At 38.4% G+C, this 22,951-nt stretch overlaps 1 protein-coding gene across 5 annotated transcripts in view; it reads right to left on the reverse strand.

Annotated features, from left to right (window-relative positions):
- Positions 1-4,323: 4,323 nt before the first annotated feature.
- Positions 4,324-22,951, reverse strand: part of LOC124607413 — a 35,798-nt gene continuing 17,170 nt past the window's right edge. For all 5 annotated transcript variants that reach the window (XM_047139771.1, XM_047139748.1, XM_047139756.1 and 2 more), the window contains exon 4: positions 4,324-5,318. In XM_047139771.1, the coding sequence (XP_046995727.1) occupies positions 5,106-5,318 (213 nt within the window). In that variant the 3' untranslated portion in view covers positions 4,324-5,105. The remainder of the gene's footprint in view (positions 5,319-22,951) is intronic.

Here is a 22,951-nt window from a genome sequence, read left to right on the forward strand (position 1 = left end):
TATGACTTGCTCTGCTACTTACCCCTTCTATCACCTACAGCAACGACAGTAATACCAAGTCAGGTTGCACAGTACTTTGGAGTATGTGTTGAAATGTAGATCCCCCTCTAATTAGCTGTATAAGGTCTCTTCACATGTGGGAGGAATTCATGGGCATGCCAACATGCATAGCAAAGCACTGCAGAGCTCAAACCAATGTTCAAACTGAGCATGGCTTTACTTGGTTTACAGCGTAACAAATGAAACATAAAAATACTTACAGGAGGATGGGCATAACATACACTAGGCAGCCTGGCTGAGGCAGCTGCAATGTTGAGCAGCCAGCTGACGACCTCTTGATAGCGATCAGCTGAGTGAGATGGATGTGGATTAAGTTATGTCCTTTTTTCTCATAACAAACACAAAGCCTTGTTATTCAGGCTCACTTTACTATAGTTTTAAAACCATCATTTTATTTTCTCTAGGTGATGTGGATTATATGTTCACTTATATACAGTAGATGTTGGGTGATCCATCCATTTTCAAGCAATCAATTTTGCCGGAAAAACCCATTTAATAATAATTTACAAATATCAGAGAAAATCTCCAATAGAGTAACAATGCTGGATATCATTGTCAGAGATTAGGCATTTGGTTTATCTGAAGATTTATTGCATTCTTATGCAGGAAGAAACTGAACAAACACCAAAATAATCTTTAACTACCAACTGTCTCAGACTAGGCGGTTTATAGTAAGGACATTTAGTACTCTGGCAAATAAATGAAGTATTTTTCATCACCCAATGGATGTTCGAGAAGAATTTGCAATTGCCATAATAAAAACATGCTGTGTTTTACAAAATATATATGCCATAAAGAGATGACTATAAATTTGAAGATGTATTGTATGTGCCTCTAGAACTGGAAATTCCCCCAGATCCTATAAGCTGTCAAAAGTCATCATGGATTTTGTTTCCGGATGCAAGCAAGGTCTGCTTGTCTCAACAAGTGCACGGACACTGAAGGCAGCCACATACATTTTGCTCATAGCTGGGGGCACAGAGCCATCTGACTGCCATGTAATCTGATGTGTTGTAATGGTTGCCACACCCAGGTAATCAAAACTGCCCAGAGTGCGGGCTCTAATGCACTGTCGTTTTAATGGCTGTTGCCCAGTGTGTTCCAGCCCTATTACACTACCAACTCTGTCCCATTCAACTGCCTCTGCACCTGGCAATACATCTCCCACTCCCACTACTAACATGGGCAACAACTCTACCTAAGCAGCCAACAATGAGAATGCAGCCGACAAAAACCTTTCTTCTTCAGTACCTTTCTTAGGTTGCTAACACTATCGGACATGTGTGTGTCTCCTTACACAATTCATTCATGTTTGTAGCACTACAAAATGATTAAAACAAGGAAGAACTCAGTGGTTGCTAATGACTAATATCGCCAGACTATAGATTAAAAGTCTCCTAAAATGTTTATGGAATTCTACACGAGTTCCAATGTCGTCCAGAGTGTTTAAGGATTAACCCTAAGTAAGTGTGCCATTAGAATATGGAATAGTTATTCAATCCAACATGCTTCTATGCAATTACTTAGGGCTTTCATATTCAAAAATTTCTGAAGACACACTGGGTTCGAGTACGTGAAGGAGCTCTTATATTACAGCATGCTTGCAGCTTTTGTCCAGTGAAAGAGTCAAGAGATTATTGTATGACAATTTTCACCTTTCTACACCAAACGCAATGAATCCAGCAATGTCTTACACATGATTTTAAAACAAGTACTGTATTTCCTACGTATTGCTGTCCATGACCAAGAGACGCTTACAACAACCTACAGAGGTATAATAGCCAAAGAAATGTCAAATAGATTGGATTTGTATTTGTCATTCACATAAATTTCTTCCAAGTCTAGTAGTAAACAATGTGCATCGCACATGTCCACACTGCATATTCTCTGCCCATGTGAAAGTGAGTGCAGGCACATGAAATCTGCAAGGCTGTGAACAAGCCCTCATGTGGCTGTGCCAGCCTCATTGCCGGAGGTACATCCGCTCATGGGACTTTGATCATCATCGATAGTCTTTGGCAACTACAACCAAGGTTCATGAAGCATATTCACATTCTCACTCGCACACTGCAGGTGCACCTGGGCAAGCAGATAGGCCACACACTTTCAGTTTCCACACTTACCGCTACTTGTTTAGAAGTCTTTTTATTGTGCCTGTCTGTGGTTCGACATCTCCACTAAGTGGTGAATAGTAGCTGTCTACCCTTTTCATAATACTGTAATAATTCCATCCTGGAAATTCCAATGTTTGATTTTCCCTATCACCAAACAGTTGGAGCACTGATGTACTAGGTGCTTGGAAAGAGGCCTGATTTGGCAAAAAGTGTGAGCTTCCTATTGACTGAGCAGCAACAGAAGATGTAGCGAGACTAAAATGAATATTCTGGTATGTAGCAGGTTTATGTCACCTAGGTATAGTCTATTATTTCTGTAGTGGCATATTAGATTGCTACAGTGATGCAAACTTCATGATGAAACTGGTCTGTCAACACCAGGTGTTTTTATTATACGTGTAGGTACCTGCTGGCTTAGCCAAAGACAGTGAATAACTGTCACTAGGACAACTAAAACGGAGTTGCGAGCTGCAGAAGAAGCTGCTAAGGAGGTAGATCTGTATAGAGGTTTTAGAGGAGTGAGGAAGCTCATGGAAGTTCAAAAGGTGGATCATAAGGCAACACTGAGACTCAAACTGAATCCCTCATTCCACCATTGCAGAAAACATTTATTTGAGAAAAGGTGATAGGAGTACAGTTAAACATTTCAACATATTTCAGCTGATGATTGGTTAGCAGATATACAGTATTGACAATGTCTATGGCTAAACCAAGACTGTCAGTTTTACATTATAAAACTGATCTTTCATATTGTGATATGTGGGCTCTTTTTTCCCTTTCTCTCTTAATTAAATAAAGTTAAGTGTTATGGTTATAAATGTATTTTATTTAATTTAGTATCGAGCAAGATTAGTAGCACTTTCTGATAAGAAAAGCATCTCCATGTATGATATTCAACTGTTTCTAGAACAATGCATGATTGAGAATAAAAGTTCAGTGCAAAATAGTTAATTTGTAAACTACAGTTAAACTAAAAAACTCATGGTAGTATAATAAGGAAAGTGGTCTTGATGCCACAAACTTGAAGCCAGTGTCCACCATGTTAGTTGAGTAAAACATTAGCTTCTGATGGAAGTTCTTTGATCAAAAATGCCAGCTAATTTCATTTACAGGTACATTTTTGATTATAGTCTGAAGTATAAAGGAATCACATTTTATTCATAAGTGAACTCATTCAAGTGATATTTTCTTTTATATACTTGAAATTTGGTTGCTCAGTTTAGTTGTTCTGTAGTAGTTTTATATCTGTCATATTGCTTTAGATTTTCTATCAGTCAACTCAAAAAGATCTCTGGTTGTGAGAAGGAAAGATTGGAAACCAAACACTAATAACAAAACATGTTCTCAGCATTTTTGGGAAGAGAACATAGATCGAACCCAGTTTTTTCAGTCCTTTTTTAAGGAAAATGCTAGATTATGAAAGCAAACTTGTCACATTACATATTTCTCTTTTTATTTATTCATAACTTATAACAAAAACAAAGTTACATAAATGAGACAAAATGTCTCATATTACTGGGTCTTCCTGCCACTGTGTTATTCATAAAACCACTTTAACATTTACTGTGTAGAACAACTGCTACACAACAAAAATTGAAAACAAGAAGCAATCGCAATAGTGTGCCATGTTTTGGGGTATCCAATACGGTGACACCAGCTCCAAAGCGATGTACAATTATATAGTGCATCTCCAATTCTTACACCCACAAGCAAAAACTGCTCAATTTAACAGCAAGTGATTCAATAAACTTCTTTGCCATCCAGCAAACAATGACAAAAATCTCTGGGATACAAGTGTTGTACTCTCAAGGTTGCTTCTTTACTTTCCTCTTTTATTCCTTTTCTTGAGCAGATAACATTGCTAACCACAAAATCTTAATGCTTAGCATTCCAGTTTTGTTTTCTCTTGAGTATAATAATTGGTTCAATTGGTTTCTCTCTGAAGCACAACATTGCAAACTGATGCCCTAATCAGCAGACTCTCTCTTTGTTTGTGGGGCATAATGTTGTTAACTGTAACCGAACTGAAGATATTCTTCAAAGATAAGTACTGACTACACGACAATTAGGTTAAACAAATCACTGAAATTACATGTTGGGAAAATAGTAGTCATGGTTATGTAATGTCACACAAGAATATAGACATAAGCAGGCAATATAACAGAAAACTTTATTGTTGTTAAGTTTATACTCTGTGAATTAACAATTCAAATTAATGATGAAGACATCAAAAGGACAAAGGGACATGTTCATTCACTCACTCATTCACATGTGATGGTGAATGCAAGTTAAATGGAAAATAATTATTTGTTCACATTTTCTTCTGCCTTGTCAGAGAGAGAATTGAAGGGTGAAGGGAACCAGCTAGATTATGTGCAGAGACTCGTGCAGTGAAGAAAGGGAAGCAGGATACTCTTGTTTTCCCAAAATCTCTGCCTTCAGTGAATTCTGAATTGGGTTAATACAGAAATGTAAAGAAATGATATACTGAAGAATCATCAAAGGTAAGAAACATTTTTAAATCTACCGTAAGTTTAATGTGTAGAATTCTGCTGAGTCATCGTTGTGGTTGGTTGGCATGTCAGTTACAATTTAGGCACAACTTACAAAGTTGAATGTAAAACTGTACAGGAAAAGTAGTTTCCCTTCACAGGATAGAAATATCACAGATTATTTTTCCCGGCTAATATATTGAGTTCTGTTTACAATTATATTAATTCAATAAGTTTTTTATACAACATTAACAAATAAATTTTACTTCCAGTTACTCCAGATAACAAATCATATATATACCGAGCTCACAATGCACAAAAAATGGAATCATATATCCATTTTCAAAATTCTGAATACAAAATATAAAAATGAGTACAAAATATAAACATTAGTCAAAAGTGAAAACTAAAACCAAATGTAACCAAGATTTTAGTTATTTCATTTTTCAGCTTTTATCCAGTCTATTTCAAGTGATGACGTCCCTGACTGTTTCACTGGGAGATATACACCACCATAAACTTGAAGTCCAAATGATGTTATGCTGCTTTTGTCTAATGGTCCAGCTTCTGATGAATTCAGAGCCCTCCCACGAAAATAAGGTTTAAATTCACTGAGAGGAAGTTCTACTGTGCCAAAGGAACCCATAGGTGCCTGAAATGTACAAAATAACATGTACAGCACAAAGGCTACCCATTTACTTACAGATGCAAAAAATTTAGAGATTTATTTTTAAATAACAATGTTAGATTCAAACATTATATTCACTATCAACAACGTGCATAGGTACAACCAGCCCCCCCCCCCCCTCCAACACACACAAGCACATGTGCACAAGCAAGTGCCCCCCCCCCCCCCCCCCCCCACACACACACACACACAAAGAGAGAGAGAGAGAGAGAGAGAGAGAGAGAGAGAGAGAGAGAGAGAGAGAGAGAGAGATATTTTGGGATTGGGGGGGGGGGGGGGTGGCAAAGAAGATACATCCAAAAGAAACAAAAGTAATAAATGTGACAAAAAAACAGTACAAAAATGAGGAAGAACAAAAAATAATAGTAAGTATACCTCTGTTTTTATGTTTCTGGGATTACCATTTTCTTGGTATTCATGTCTTTTTCAACTGTTATCATCTTGCTACCACTAAAGCAACACAAAGTTTCATCATCATTAAAATGTTTGTACAAATTTTAACCATTTCCAACAATATGACATTGCATTTGGTTTCTGAAGCAAATTCTCTGAATAATTCCTTTTGAGAAAATTAGTTTCCATAGAAATGATTGTCACATTTTTCTGGTAGCAGACAGCAAAAGTTTTACACAAAGCAAATGCACTGTATGTACACAATAGAACAGTAACACTTGAGTAACAACTTCATCACACTTATCACGGTGCTGCTGATGTGAAAGTAACTTTTTCTTTTATATGCAGCTTTAACAGAGTCTAGGATGGAGGACACTGAGGACCGTACCTTTTAAAACACTATGGCAGTCTTTTCCAACACTGTCCCATGGAGCAGGACACTTTTGGATGTTCCTGATTGTGCTCACAAGCAGGTGCATATAGTATAGGCTGCTCACCAGAAAGCCCTGTTGGCATGTTCTGTGTGAGTGCAAGCTGCTTGGGCACCCATGTCTATGTGCCATTGGCCGGTGCAGTAAGAGTGAATAGGCTACAATCCACACATCAGATTCTTCCTCACTTACCCATCCCTGCCCACTTGGACCTGTACCCACCTGGCTGCCCCTGGGCAGGCATGGGACCTGGAACAGCCTCCACTATGGTCTTCAAACAATCTTTCATGCAATGACTGGTTAGGGTTGGCTTTATTTTATTCATACTAATAACATTAGTACTGAGTAACTGCAGCTTATTTGTGATGTAAATGAACTGCTTTCTTAGCCATACTGACAGAAGTTCAACACTATTACGCAATTCTTAAACTCCATGTACAAATTAGCAGTTCATTTACAACCCCCTCTCTCCCCCATCCCAACTCACTCTCACTCTCACTCTCTCTCTCTCTCTCTCTCTCTCTCTCTCTCTCTCAGTAGCTCAGCACTAATCGCTCTCTTCTTTCTCATTTATTTGTAATAGTTTTTCTTCTTTGCCTACATCATTTGTTTCATCTATCGCCCCAGTTAATCACAAATTTTCAGGTTTTCTATTCCCATCCATTTCTGTCATTTCACTCACAATTTAAATCTTTTCTTACCTGTACATTTGAGTCAAATTTTTGTTAGTGTTCTGGGTAAGTATCATGTCTAATATCTGAAAGTGGTATCTCCCCAAAAACTCTTCCTCCCTCTTTTTCTAAAGTGAAGGAATCAGAAATCCCTATCTGCAAAGCAAAGTGTTGCCTTGAAAAGTTTAGACACAAAAACTGGATTATTATCTGACTCAATGTGAGGGTAACAATTGCTGAAATGATAATAACTATCATGTTATCAATGGTACAAACAAGTTTTGCAGTGAAGTATGTATTGTGGATGAACTAGTTTTAGTGGTATTTTACAGCCTGCTTGGAGCCATCCACTAATCCTTATCACCAAACTGTGAATTGAAAAACAGAAAAGTTATGTCAAAACCTATTTTTTATTAATTTTATGGACCTAAATAATTTTTCTTCCCTTAAACTGGAATTTCCTTTAAATGCAGGTTTTACTCAAGTGCACTCAAGGAGTGAACCAGATCCATGTTTGTAATATCTTTAGGCCATGAGTAGACCAGGTTCATAACTTGGATAAGTTAAATGTAAATTATTAGCAGCTTAATAGCTTTTCACTTTTAAGCCACGTGTAAGTTCATTTACTGGAATCTTGGTTTAAAGAAAGGAGCTAGAATAAAGAACAATTTTTTTATTCAGTTTTACTGTATTCTGCTAATAGCACAGGAGGAACATGAGAAGTCAGGAAAAAATTCTCAAGCACTATCCTTTACTTATTGTAAACATCAAGAACAATTCCTGCCAGCATAGTGTGTTGACAGGAGTTGTCACTCAAGCTGGCTGATGCTGTCAAGAAGTGTTCAATTCTTACTGAAGAAAAGAAAGTTGCCCCTACCAATATACAGTTCTCACATACCTTCAACAAAACTTGGTGAAGGTAAATCTTCTCACTCCTTCGTATAACACCCACCACCCCCCCAACACCCCCCCTCCCACCCCCCACATACACACACGTAAATATACAAAACAACTACCTATTTCGTTTCCTCACTGAGCATAACACAGCTCATCCCCATCCGAATTGGGAAAGTTTGGATATCATCATCACAGGAAATAAAGTCATGAAACATTACACCTGGTGAAACAAAAGTTATAATGTTCCACTCTTCTTCAGGTAAATGATTTGCTTCACAAAGTGATGCTGTACCACAACCTTCATTCAAAAAGCATTTCATCTAAATCTACTTCTATACTCTACAAGGTACTTTATGATGCATAGTGGAGGGTATGTCTCATACTTCTAACATTTCTCCTTTCTCATTTATGTCTACGATTCTCAGAAAGGCAGTATGAACTTGAATTTTCGTTTTTTGCTATTTTCATCTTTTCCAGTACATACAATGTATGGGAAGACTTAATACATTGCCAGATTCTTCTTGCAGCTATGCATCTCAAATTTTAATGTTGAACCTCTTTGTGATCTTACCACCTTTCTTGTAGTGTCTCCCACTGGAGTCTGATGGTCACCTCCATTGCACACTTGTACTCACAAAGCAAATTCTAATGAATCATGTCTATTTTCTTTGGCTTTTCCTTATCTCCTTCATTCCTTCTATTTGGAAAGGATCCCAGACTCACAACCAATAACCTCAAGCAATGGTCCTGTAAGCTACTTTTTTTATGGAAGAATTTACACCTCCTTAGCATCCTTTCAAAGAAGCTCAGTTAGGCATCTGCTTTTCCTAGAAACAGCTAGTATTACATAGCTGTTCCACTTTAGATCACTCCCAATGGATTCTACGCAATGTTTTACAATTGACTATAAACTGTATAATTATATCATAAAATTAAAAAGGAAAAAAATCTCAGGTGAGGCACAAAGATCATTAACAAACTTTATCAAGTGATATAAAATGCTAGCACTAAAATGTTACCAAGTCTGGAATCAGTCATGCAATACTGGAGGTTTTAGAAGTGGTCATTTTGTAGCTTTGGAACCGGAGAAATGCTTCTTTCTCCCTAGTAAAACGAGCTTAAAATAATTTATGACGATGAAGAAATGAAGTCAGTGAATGAAACACAGCTGTCACTCATTTAAAAACTTTGGCCATTAAATACATCAACATGTACAGTAAAACCTCGATAATTTAACCTTGATGATTCAAGCCTCCACTTAATTTGGTATGAATGACAGATGGCTACTGTGTATAAAAGAACACCTCATAAGAAAATACAGATGAAATCAAAAATGTGCGGGGAGTGATTGTGATCAGCGGCCAAGATGCGCAATCATGCATTGTTTATGATCATGCCCATTTTAGTTCCTCTTGTAGTTTCACCTGCTACAAGTCAGCCAGTGTCTACTCAGTCTCAGTGCAGTGTGTAGATGTAGTTGGGTTGTGTTACATATTTATTATTGTTCCTGCTATTTTTTGCCAATATGAGCACCAACTCTTCAAAAGCAGGAGGAAATTTGTTTCCTTGGAGATAAAAATCTTAGCACTGGAAAGATTTGACAGTGGGGAGACTATAAAAAGGTAGCAGCAGATGAAGTAGCATTAGGTGACTGGCATGAAACAGAACCAAACTACATCAGACGTATTATATCAAAGTGTCTAGTAGTTGTTCTAAAAAAACATCAAAATTCACAGATCATAAAACTATGAAAACATCACACCCAAAAGTGAAATATGTACACTATTAACAGTTGTACGGTTGTTTATTTAATAAATATGTGCTTATAATAAATGTCGGAGTTTGTACTAGAACATTATTTCTAAAACAAATTCTAAGCAATGTGTTAACTGATGAAATAACTTTGTTTACTGTAATAAAAGTGTAATATCAAGTACTATTTTTAAATGAAAGGTCTCTAAAATTGTCACTCATCCTGTAATTCAAGTTTTCCCAAATTTTTGCTCCACTCAGACCCATTACCTTGAATTACTGTGGTTTCACTGTAAAATAGTTATATAATGGAACTGCTTATCTTTGTTAAAATTGCGTCAACTGTATTAACACAACCACACAGGATGAGTGTGATATATTACGTATACAAGAGAATTATTGAAACCATCAGACAGATACCTATACGATAGTTTCACTGAGATAGGTCTCATGACTGATAACAGATGCAATGAAATGAACATTTCACTGAATCTTAGCTGTAACAAAAGTATTTTTTCCCAATAGAAACTTTAGGTACACATTTATGAATGTTCAACGTTTTCAAGATGAGCAAGTGCTGCCATCTTTTGGGCATCACTATGAAAATATTAGGAAGTCAATGCAGCAATGCACAACAGCTCAAGACAGTACGCAGTAGCTTGTAACCACCAGAATACACAGATGCTGTTAGTTTTCTATATTATACTTATAATTGAATATTGTTATTGTTATTTTGCATGATAAGTTTTGACTGATCATTTTACTAATTATTACAACAGAGAATATATCATAATTAGTTATTTTAGTGCATGAAATGAAGCCAAGTAAACAAAGTATATTCTGCAACTGGGTACATATTTTTGTATAAATCCTGCATCCAAGACAATTAAAATATCACCCAAGGGTATTACCACATAAATAAAAATTTTCTTTCATCCAGAAAAAATCCAGGTCTGAAAGGGTTAACTCCATCAGATAAACTCTATTACTTGGCTGAAATAGCTCTACCCTGTATGCCCAGAGAAGTGCCTGCTGCTAACGCGAGGTTTAAAGTGAGCACAACAGTACTTGCTCATTGCTTGGTCATACTTCCTCCTCAGTGGTTGAGGTCAGGGAAGAACTTCCTGCAATAATCTAAGAATCTTACTCTATCTCTGGAGAAGTGAAACTGAACTGTAGAAGAAGAGAACTCCACAGATCAATGGCAGCAACTGTATCAATGACAGCAGCCGAGTAACTACCCCCAGGACACAATGAAAATTGGTTCGTACAGAAGTTGCTTAACAGATTACAATTAAGAATGGAAAGATTCAAGGACAATATAATGAAATGTGCTTTAATGCTGTGAGTGCTGACAAGAGTAAATCACAAGCCTCATGATTCAGTGCCTTCTGTGTTCCATTTCCTGCACAGATGATAATGACATCGTTCACGCTCCTGTAAAGCCTTGGAGGTTGCTACGTTCTGGGCACATATGACAGGAAGATAGTCTAATTTATTTATTTCTTGATTTCTCTGTGTGTTTGTTATGTTTGCAGCTTGAGACTAAATAAACTGTGAATAAAAAAAGAAGCCTCTTAACCTGTCTCTCATGTAATATATGAGGTCTGATTAAAAAGTAATGGTAATTTTTTAATTTTGCTGGCTTTATACAACCAATTCTCGAAAAATGGAATAAAGTGCAGCACTGACTGTAACTTTGGTGAAATTACTGTGTTGTAATACAAGGGTTTATGAGTGATACAAATGTTTCATTGAGGGTCGAGAAGATGCTTAATGTGACAACTGCCCTGAATATGCTTAATGTGACAACTGCCCTGTATGCCCTAGGAAATGAATTACTGATGAAAATGTGGAAGAAGTAAATAAAATAGTTTTGGAAAATCACCAAATCACTATCAGAAAGGTTGCTGATGATGTCATATCCTTCAGCCTATGCCAAGCAATTTTATTACATGTTTTGGACCTGAAATATGCAGCACGAAAGTTTGTTCCAAAATTGTTGAATTTTGACCAAAAAAGACATCACACAGACATTGCTTGGGAATTGCTGAGTGAAGTCGACAATGATCCAGAGCTTCTAAATAAAGTTATAAGAGGTAACAAAACATGGGTATAAGGGTATGACATCAAAACCAACCAATCATACCAATGGAATCTGCCTGAAGAGACAAAACTGAAAAAAAAATTGACAAGTTCAGACACATGTGAATGTTCTTCTCATTCTCCCCCCCCCCCCCCCCCCCCCCCCCAAAAAATTACTATGGGATGGCTCACGAGATCCTGCATTATGGTCATACAGCCAATAAGTAATACTAACTGGAAGTTACGCACAGTTTATGTGAAGCAGTTTGAAGAAAATGACCAGAATTGTGGCAATGGCACCACGATAATGCTCCTGCTCATACCTCAATGCTTGTTCATAATCTTTAGGCAGAAAACAAAACTGTTATGTTGCCTTAGCCACTGTATTCTCCGGACATCGCCTGTGACTTCTATCTATCTCAGAAGCTGAAGAGAACCATGACAGGACATTGTCTTGTCACCATTGATGAGGTAAAAACATAACTGCTAAATGAGCTGAACACCATAATAAAAAGTGAGTTTCAGACATGTTTTCAAGACTGTCAAAAACATTGGCACAAGTATATTATATCTGTGGGTGATTAATCTGCAGAGGACAAAATGATGTTGATGAATAAAAAAAGATTCTTTATGAAGAACAAAATTTCCTGTTACTTTTTGAGCACACGTTGTATATCATATGGCACACTATTCCTCACAGATACAATATACAAGCATTTTTTTCATCTGAATTCGGCCTCCTACAGACCAGATGAATTATTTATGTTTTAGCTTCCAGTTTTCAAATACTGTTTGTTTCAATCAAAATGTTGCGATTTTTCTGCTACCAAACATGTTGCAAAAAGGTCAATTAACATGGTACAAGCCCTCGTCCCCTGATGTGAACAGCATGTGGCAGAGACTATACATGGTACAAGCCCTCGTCCCCTGATATGAACAGCATGTGGCAGAGACTATACAGCGCAAGAATCGTATGATGGGCAATATTCATGTTAATCATAGAAGAAACATCTATCGGCACTTCAGATTGCAGATTCTTCAACTATTCAGAGAAGGCTAATAGCTATTGTGTATACAATGAACAGCTAGAAAATTAAGACCACCTACCTAATAGCCAGTATGTCCACCTTTGGCATGGATTACACCAGACACACGTCATGACATGGAAGCAATGAGGCCTTGGTAGATTTCTGGTAGGAGTTAGCACCACATTTGCACACACAAGTCACCTAATTCCCGTAAATTCCAGGGAGAGAGGCGATCACCTCTGACACAACGTTCAATCACATCCCAGCTGTGTTCAAACGGGTTCAAAGCTGGCGAGCAGAGGGGCCAGCAAACCAATTGGAACTTGCTTCTGTTTTCCTCGACCCACTCAACCATACTCTTGGCCTTGTGAAATGGCACATTGTCATATTGAAAAATGCCACTGCCATCAGGAAACATGATCATCATGAAGGAGTGCCCATTTCTGTCATAGTTGTCAATGTAATGACATCGACAACATTGGCGCATGCATGGGTCATAGGTTGTGGAAGCCCATCCTCAGAAATGTACTATGTGTTCAGATACATTTGTACTCTGTCCACCACAATTGACAGGCTGTCCTGTTTTACCAGTAGCCCAGCCTGCAACATAAAGCATCTGTAATGTGGGGTGGCTACACTACCCCATGACATCTGGATGTGGTTTCACCTTGGTTTTCCCCCGTGTGAGAGACACTCACCATAGCACTCCTTGAACACCCGACATCTCATGCAGTTCCCAAAATGCTCGTGGCGACCTCCAGGACATCACTCTGCCCTCTGTCAAACTGAAATAAATCATGCACCTTCCCTTTCTACAAATGGACAGCACACTTACTGATACCACTTGCATCATGTGTGTGTGGGTCTGACTGGCAGTTATTCCACACCAGATGATTGTTCTATTTTGCCTGGATGGATTTATATTGATAGTAGGTCATTGGTCATAATGTTCTGGCTGATCAGTGTATGTACAATCCACTAACCAGCATGGAATCCCACATGCCAAACCATTAAGGTGATCACAAGCATCTCCACTGAAAAGGCTGTTGTCACCTATCTTGGAGGTCTGTGGGATCTCTCACTTTGCCACAACTGCAGCACCTTGTTAGCTCACTTGCTACCAACATCAAACAAACTTACCTGTGGACTGACTCATCCATTGTGCTAGTGTGGTTCCTGTCACCTATGTGGTGGAAAACATCCGTGGGAAACAACCATGTGTCTGAGATATAGGAAATCGCAACAGCTGTGATAGGGAGTCATAAATCTGCAATGGAAAATCCAGCTTATCCGACATTGCAAGGAGTGCCTCAAGCAGACTTGCAAGGAAACAGACTATGAAGGGACGGCCAGTTGGCTTAAAGAAGACACTGCATCATGGCCAGTATCAAATATCTCTAACAGTTATGCATTTAAAGAGGTGCCAGAAAAAAGGATAGAATTCCTGTGCAATTCCAGTGGAGCAATCCAAAATTAATGCATCAGTCGATTTGCAAAGTTATCATCAGAAATTATTTTATATTCCGGGCAACCACAGTTGTAGATGGTCATGATGTTATGAAGAACTCTGTTTACAACTGGTAAAATTGTTGTCTGTTAAAACACTACTGGTTTCACGGCATCAAGCTGCATCATCATGTGAAACTACATGGTAAAAAGCAAAGTACAGTGTCACCACATTTTGTTTATATTCAAATTTATAAAGGAATGTCTAAAAGATACTGTTGTTGTTGTTGTTGTTGTTGTGGTCTTCAGTCCTGAGACTGGTTTGATGCAGCTCTCCATGCTACTCTATCCTGTGCAAGCTTCTTCATCTCCCAGTACCTACTGCAATCTACATCCTTCTGAATCTGCTTATTGTATTCATCTCTTGGTCTCCCTCTACGATTTTTACCCTCCACGCTGCCCTCCAATACTAAATTGGTGATCCCTTGATGCCTCAGAACATGTCCTACCAACCGATCCCGTCTTCTGGTCAAGTTGTGCCACAAACTTCTCTTCTTCCCAATCCTATTCAATACTTCCTCATTAGTTATGTGATCTACCCATCTAATCTTCAGCATTCTTCTGTAGCACCACATTTCTAATGCTTCTATTCTCTTCTTGTCCAAACTATTTATCGTCCATGTTTCACTTCCATACATGACTACACTCCATACAAATACTTTCAGAAACGACTTCCCGACACTTAAATCTATACTCGATGTTAACAAATTTCTTTTCTTCAGAAAAGCTTTCCTTGCCATTGCCAGTCTACATTTTATATCGTCTCTACTTCAACCATCATCAGTTATTTTGCTCCCCAAATAGCAAAACTCCTTTACTACTTTAAGTGTCTCATTTCCTAATCTAATTCCCTCAGCATCACCCGACTTAATTCGACTACATTCCATTATCTTCGTTTTGCTTTTGTTGATGTTCATCTTATATCCTCCTTTCAAGACACAGTCAATTCCATTCGACTGCTCTTCCAAGTCTTTTGCTGTCTCTGACAGAATTACAATGTCATCAGCGAACCTCAAAGTTTTTATTTCTTCTCCATGGATTTTAATACCTACTCCGAATTTTTCTTTTGTTTCCTTTACTGCTTGCTCAATATACAGACTGAACCAACATCGGGGAGAGGCTACAACCCTGTCTTACTCCCTTCCCTACCAATGCTTTCCTTTCATGTCTCTCGACTCTTATAACTGCCATCTGGTTTCTGTACAAATGGTAAATAGCCTTTCGCTCCCTGTATTTTACCCCTGCCACCTTTAGAATTTGAAAGAGAGTATTCCAGTCAACACTGTCAAAAGCTTTCTCTAAGTCTACAAATGCTAGAAACGTAGGTTTGCCTTTCCTTAATCTTTCTTCTAAGATAAGTCGCAAGGTCAGTATTGCCTCACGTGTTCCAGTGTTTCTACGGAATCCAAACTGCTCTTCCCCGAGGTTGGCTTCTACTATTTTTTTTCCATTCGTCTGTAAAGAATTCGTGTTAGTATTTTGCAGCTGTGACTTATTAAACTGATAGTTGGGTAATTTTCACATCTGTCAACACCTGCTTTCTTTGGGATTGGAATTATTATATTCTTCTTGAAGTCTGAGGGTATTTCGCCTGTTTCATACATCTTGCTCACCAGATGGTAGAGTTTTGTCAGGACTGGCTCTCCCAAGGCCGTCAGTAGTTCCAATGGAATGTTGTCTACTCCGGGGGCCTTGTTTTGGCTCAGGTCTTTCAGTGCTCTGTCAAACTCTTCACGCAGTATCGTATCTCCCATTTCATCTTCATCTACATCCTCTTCCATTTCCATAATATTGTCCTCAAGCACATCACCCTTGTATAGACCCTCTATATACTCCTTCCACCTTTCTGCTTTCCCTTCTTTGCTTAGAACTGGGTTTCCATCTGAGCTCTTGATATTCATACAAGTCGTTCTCTTATCTCCAAAGATCTCTTTAATTTTCCTGTAGGCAGTATCTATCTTACCCCTAGTGAGATAAGCCTCTACATCCTTACATTTGTCCTCTAGCCATCCCTGCTTAGCCATTTTGCACTTCCTGTCGATCTCATTTTTGAGACGTTTGTATTCCTTTTTGCCTGCTTCATTTACTGCATTTTTATATTTTCTCCTTTCATCAATTAAATTTAATATTTCTTCTGTTACCCAAGGATTTCTACTAGCCCTCATCTTTTTACCTATTTGATCCTCTGCTGCCTTCACTACTTCATCCCTCAAAGCTACCCATTCCTCTTCTGCTGTATTTCTTTCCCCCATTCCTGTCAATTGCTCCCTTATGCTCTCCCTGAAACTCTGTACAACCTCTGGTTCTTTCAGTTTTTCCAGGTCCCATCTCCTTAAATTCCCACCTTTTTGCAGCTTCTTCAGTTTTAATCTACAGGTCATAACCAATAGATTGTGGTCAGAGTCCACATCTGCCCCTGGAAATGTCTTACAATTTAAAACCTGGTTCCTAAATCTGTGTCTTACCATTATATAATCTATCTGATACCTTTTAGTATCTCCAGGGTTCTTCCATGTATACAACCTTCTTTCATGATTCTTAAACCAAGTGTTAGCTATGATTATGTTGTGCTCTGTGCAAAATTCTACCAGGCGCCTTCCTCTTTCATTTCTTAGCCCCAATCCATATTCACCAACTATGTTTCCTTCTCTCCCTTTTCCTACACTCGAATTCCAGTCACCCATGACTATTAAATTTTCGTCTCCCTTCACTACCTGAATAATTTCTTTTATCTCATCATACATTTCATCAATTTCTTCATCCTCAGCAGAGCTAGTTGGCATATAAACTTGTACTACTGTAGTAGGTGTGGGCTTCGTGTCTATCTTGGCCACAATAATGTGTTCACTGTGCTGTTTGTAGTAGCTTACCCGCATTCCTATTTTCCTATTCATTATTAAACCTACTCCTGCATTACCCCTATTTGATTTTGTGTTTATAACCCTGTAGTCACCTGACCAGAAGTCTTCTTCCTCCTGCCACCGAACTTCACTAATTCCCACTATATCTAACTTCAACCTATCCATTTCCCTTTTTAAGTTTTCTAACCTACCTGCCCGATTAAGGGATCTGACATTCCACGCTCCGATCCGTAGAACGCCAGTTTTCTTTCTCCTGATAACGACATCCTCCTGAGTAGTCCCCGCCCGGAGATCCGAATGGGGGACTATTTTACCTCCGGAATATTTTACCCAAGAGGACGCCATCATCATTTAATCATACAGTAAAGCTGCATGCCCTCGGGAAAAATTACGGCTGTAGTTTCCCCTTGCTTTCAGCCGTTCGCAGTACCAGCACAGCAAGGTCATTTTGGTTATTGTTACAAGGCCAGATCAGTCAATCATCCAGACTGTTGCCCTTGCAACTACTGAAAAGGCTGCTGCCCCTCTTCAGGAACCACACGTTTGTCTGGCCTCTCAACAGATACCCCTCCGTTGTGGTTGCACCTACGGTACGGCTATCTGTATCGCTGAGGCACGCAAGCCTCCCCACCAACGGCAAGGTCCATGGTTCATGGGGGGAAGTAAAAGATACTAACAATATTAAAAAATAACATGGACACCCATCATTTCTATTCGAAATTTACTATTCAGAAAATATCATCAATACTATAGTGAGCAAAAGGTAAAGACATACTTCATTCTCTAAAATTTGCCTGCATCTAAAAAGAAAACAGAAAATATTTACAGCGAGTAGATCCTAAATTTTTTTAACAAGGAGGCCGGACTGATGATAACACAATTAATTGTGGCCCATGCAAATTATTATGTGGAAAGTATGAGGTGGCAGTGTCTTACCAATGTGACAGCAAAGCAGCTGAGCACACGGTAAGGCAAAAGTGGCCTGCACAAATGACAAAAAGAGACTAGCTGGCTGGCAGTACGGAAGCTACCCATGTGGACAGTTTGACGACATATACTCATGATTAGGATTGCTATCTTTACAAGTGAAAATAATACAGAATTTTATCACACACCATCAACTACCAAACAATCAAAATTAGCCATAATACTATGGTGCTTTATTTCCAATTGCTTATTCAACATAAACTGTGTGTTGTCTTTTTCATGTCTAAGAATTTCCCCTTCCTCTACTATATTCAAAAAATAGCTTTTTTTCTTTTTTGTGAATTAGTTTTTAATTTTCTGAAGCACTTGTGATGCTGTGGCTGTCATCGTGTAAATGTATTCTTAATGCAGACCACAGGTTATTTATGTTAAATTGTTCCTTAAATCATTTTCTACCAATTTGTCCTATAAATTTCTTAGGGCATTCACCACATGTAATTCATTATACTCCCACTTCATTATATCTATTTGCGACAGTTTTTTCCTTGCGCCTGTGATTTTCTGCCTGGATCTGAAAATGTAAAATATGCTGGAATAATTGTCTTGGATCTCATACATCTGCCAATTTTTTTGGATACTGCGCCCAGATATGGTTTTCTACAAAAAATAGAGCCTTCCTTATTCTGCTTGGCTCATCTCAGGATTAGAAGATGTGCCTCTAATCCACTATGGGAAGGCAGATGTTTCTTTTTCAATATACTTCTGTTAATTATGTTACCAAATTACAAACCACAACCATATACTATATAACCTCATATTACACCACTTGAGCTTCTCTGGTAAGGGACAGTTCATACATACAGTTTAACATATGCTTTGGTGGGAGGGGGGTGGGGGTGGGGGGGGGGGGGTGACCGCAGGCTATAAGAAGAAGAGCTCCTTGCACGCTATCTGAATAAAAATTTCCAACATCCTACTAATTTCAATAGAAAAAATAGGAAATACCTTATAAACAATTTACAGGATGTAAACATACCACCCACCACACATATGACGACATGTATGCTAATATACTTATTGTTCAGGTGGAAAGTATTGTCATGGAGAATTTGGGTACCTTTTCAGAGAGACAATCTAAAGAGGTGGAAGAAATGCTTGGCTTTGTTAAAAATTGTTTTGTCTTTTAATTATTTTAAATTTGGGGATGATTTTCATTCACAACAATAGGGATAGGCCTTGGGCTCTCCACTTGCCTATTGTAAAGCAAATATTTTTATGACCAACTTTGAGCAAGAATTTATGACAGAAGTCCCTCAACTGCTAGAAGATTAATTTTATGGAACAGGTATGTTTACAATGTTTTCATGTTATATGATGGTAATAATACTGAAAGTGGCCAGCTTCCTTGGCATCTAAATAGTCTGAATCAAAAGTACACTGGGCACTGTACTTAGAATTAAAACATTACCATTTTTGGACCTCCAAGAGACTGAAAGAGGCTGAAATATAGGCTCAATGTTTACCAAAAGCCAATGGCAGATCTTATTATACACAGGCAGTCATGTCAACCTATGAAATATAAAACTACAGCATTCTGAACCATGTTGAACCGCATGTATGAAGTGCCTCTTACCAGAGATGCTCAAGTGGCTCAATATGAGTTTATACAGTATTTTGTGTATCAAAAATGTTACGGTCCAGAATTTGTTAACCCAATTAACAGAAGTATATTGAAAAAGAAATATCTGCCTTCCTATACTGGATTAGAGGCAGATTGTATAACACTTAGACCAGCTGAACAGACAAAGGAACACATTATTTTTTGTAAAATACCACATCTGGTTGCAATATCCAAAAAAATTGCCAGACATATGAGGTCCAAAAACATTATTCCAGTGTATTTGATATTTTCAGTTCTAGAAGGAAAACTCAAGCACAAGGAAGCTGTGGTGATTAAATATAATGAAGAGGAAGTCTACTGCATTACGTGCAGCGATTGCCCTGAAAAATACATAGGATAAACCAGTAGGTCATATCAAATAAGATTGAAGGAGTAACTTAACTTAAATAACCTGCAATCTGCATTAAAAGCACACTTACATGACGACGGCCACAGCATCACAAGCCCTTCAGAAAATTTAAAAATATTTCACAAAAAAAGCAAGCTATTTTTTTGAATATATTAGAGGATGTGGAAACTTTTAGACATAAAAAAGACAAGTTCACTTTGAATAATCAATTGGCATTAAAGCACCATAGCATTCTGGCTAAATTTGATTGTTTGTTAGGTGTTAGTACATAATAGAATTCTGTATTATTTTTGCTTGCAAAGGTAGCAACCCAGCGCTTCTACTCATGAGTATATGACGTCACACTGTTCACACGAATAGCTTCCATTCTGCCAGTCAGTCAGTCTCTTTTTGTCGTGCCATGTGCCTTGCCATGTGCTGTTCTGCCATGCAGTCACACTGGTGAGTAATTGCCGCCTGATACTTTCCACAAAGTAATATGCTTGTGCCGCAACTAATCATCTTAGCAGTGATAATTCTTTATTGCAAGACCAGCTTCTTTTTTAAAAAAATTTAGCATCTACTCACTATAAATATTTTCGTCGTTCTTTTTGGGTGCAGGCAGATTTTAAAGAATGAAGCGTGTCTTCTTTATCTTTCGCTCACCAGAGTACTGATGATATTCTGTGAGTAGTAAATTTTGACTAGGAGCAATAGGTATGCCTGCGATATTTTAATGCTGTGAGTATATTTTAGGCATGCATTTATTAATTTTAATACCCACAAAAATGTGGTGACACTGTACTTTAATTTTTATCTGTAGATTCACCTGATGATGCAGCCTGAAGCCATGAAACTAGTTGGGTTTTAACAAACAGCAATCTTCCAAGTTGTAAGCAGAGTTCTTCCTAACACCATGCAAAGCTATCAAAATTGAAGCATGCTGTTCCAGGTTTACATAAACTGCAGGACAGTGAAAGAAACAGAATTAATTATGCAAGTATCTAGCACTGAAGTGCAGCATCTTTTGTCAGAATAGCATAAGAAGTTACATATGCAATGGAAAACCACCAACTGGAGAAGAAGCTAATAGAAAAAAATACTAAGCTCAAATCACTGCTTCCCATCAGCAATGACGCAAAATTATTATGAGTTGGAGGCATACTACAAAATACTGTCATATCAGGAGAAGAATCAACTTGTACTGCTACCTCGCAATCATCTGACAAGAGTAATCTTGGAAGCTGAATAATGTCGACTTTCCCATACAGATGTCTGCTGTTGCTTAAATCATTCAGGAAGCACACAATGAATGCCAAATGGATGAAGTGCCATCTGGCATTTCTCCATCAGTACTTCACTTGTCAGGAACTGAGGGCAAGGCCTGCACAACAGCACTTGGGAGGCTTGCAGCACTAACTTGTAGAAGCTGTGAGACCTTTCTTCAACTAAGGTATTTAATCATTTTATGTGAAGACTAGCTCATGATTACACAAACTAAAGAAAAATTGCTATGTTGACCTAGTTGTAGCATGCCGACAGATGCAGTGTAACTGGAGATATTAGAAACATGACTATTCATGTATTCCTGTCAGACCTAATAAGATCTGTATCATGATGTAGATGCTAAAATCTCTACAGTAACAAAGGGACAAATTTTGTTGGGGCAAGTCACGAATCCTGCAAGTTATGAGTTTCTGTGAGTATTCACTCCAAGCAGAAACAGGTGAAAACCTTTTGGGAATGAAGACTGAATCAACTAGCACTTCATACTTCATTCCTCTGGCATTATGACTTTAGCAGAATGCGGGAAGCAAGAGAGAAGTCTTTCAAGTACCACTTGTGGCGAACTTGTGACTAAAATTCAAAGAGCTGACAATACTGACTTGTCAAATTGAGCTGTACGTGATTTCTTGACCTTTCACACCACTGTCTTGTGCTCCTACTGATCCCCAACTCCTCACCGCAGTCAATTCCTGACTGGAAACAGAGTCACAAGTATCCCTAAGCCAGTTCTAAGTACAACAGGTCTGAGCTTGCTCTTAAGGTGGGAACTGGTAAGGTGAGAGCTCCGGATCATTTGGCAATGGTGACCGTCTATCTACATCACTTGTGCTAGCAGGCCAAGAGGGCAACCCCAAGTCAAAATGCAGTGCATTAGTTGCAGCAAGGTAAGACAGCCTGACACTCTTACGCTTGAAGATAGCTATCACTGAAGGAGTACATCCTGGATGCAATGGAATGGTGTGTGTGTGTGTGTGTGTGTGTGTGTGTGTGTGTGTGTGTGTGTGTGTGTGGTCATCATTCGCACACCACAAGAGGGTTTTCAGGCAACCAATCTACAAACTGTGTCCTTTACCAAGTGAAGTGATGCTAAAGCACTGTATTTGTTCTTTTATCTTGAATGTTTTCTTTTCTTTGTGTGCTTCATTTCAACTAGCTCAGTGTACTGCTCATACATGATTGTAATTTTCAAGAACCAGTACCAAACTCTACTTCTTTCCAAGTGGAACAAGCTTAGTGATTGACAGAATAGCTTGTTGAAGGAAATAGTGATCTGTGTACTTTCCTAATTTCTCTTTCATGCTTCAGCAGGACTTCATATTATTTGTAGCATATTGTAAGAAAATTAATCTGGGTACGTTTGGTTGCTACATTCAACTCAATCACTGGTGAGTGCTGCCCTCTGTGGAGTTACTTTTACCTGAAGTGAATGGGCAGCAGTAATTCCGTCCATGGGTGCCTAGCAGTACAATCACTCCAAATGTGAGAAAAGCACTGAGTGCAACATGTTGGTCGCCTTCCATATCCTCGTGGTCCACATGTCACCAAGCAGCTGACTGCCTTGTACATTAAATGACAAAGATGTGTGTCTTGATTTATGAGTACTCATATAATTGTGAATAAAAGTGCTTCACCACACTTTCCATCACTGTTATGCAAATTAACTCTTCTATCTTCCAGGATTTCTTCAAGAATGTTTGACCATCAGTGTCTGCTTTTACAAAGCATGACATGACTGGCTGCTGTGACACAT

The sequence above is a fragment of the Schistocerca americana genome, chromosome 1 (genome assembly GCF_021461395.2).
Source record: "Schistocerca americana isolate TAMUIC-IGC-003095 chromosome 1, iqSchAmer2.1, whole genome shotgun sequence".
NCBI classification, from domain to species: domain Eukaryota; kingdom Metazoa; phylum Arthropoda; class Insecta; order Orthoptera; family Acrididae; genus Schistocerca; species Schistocerca americana.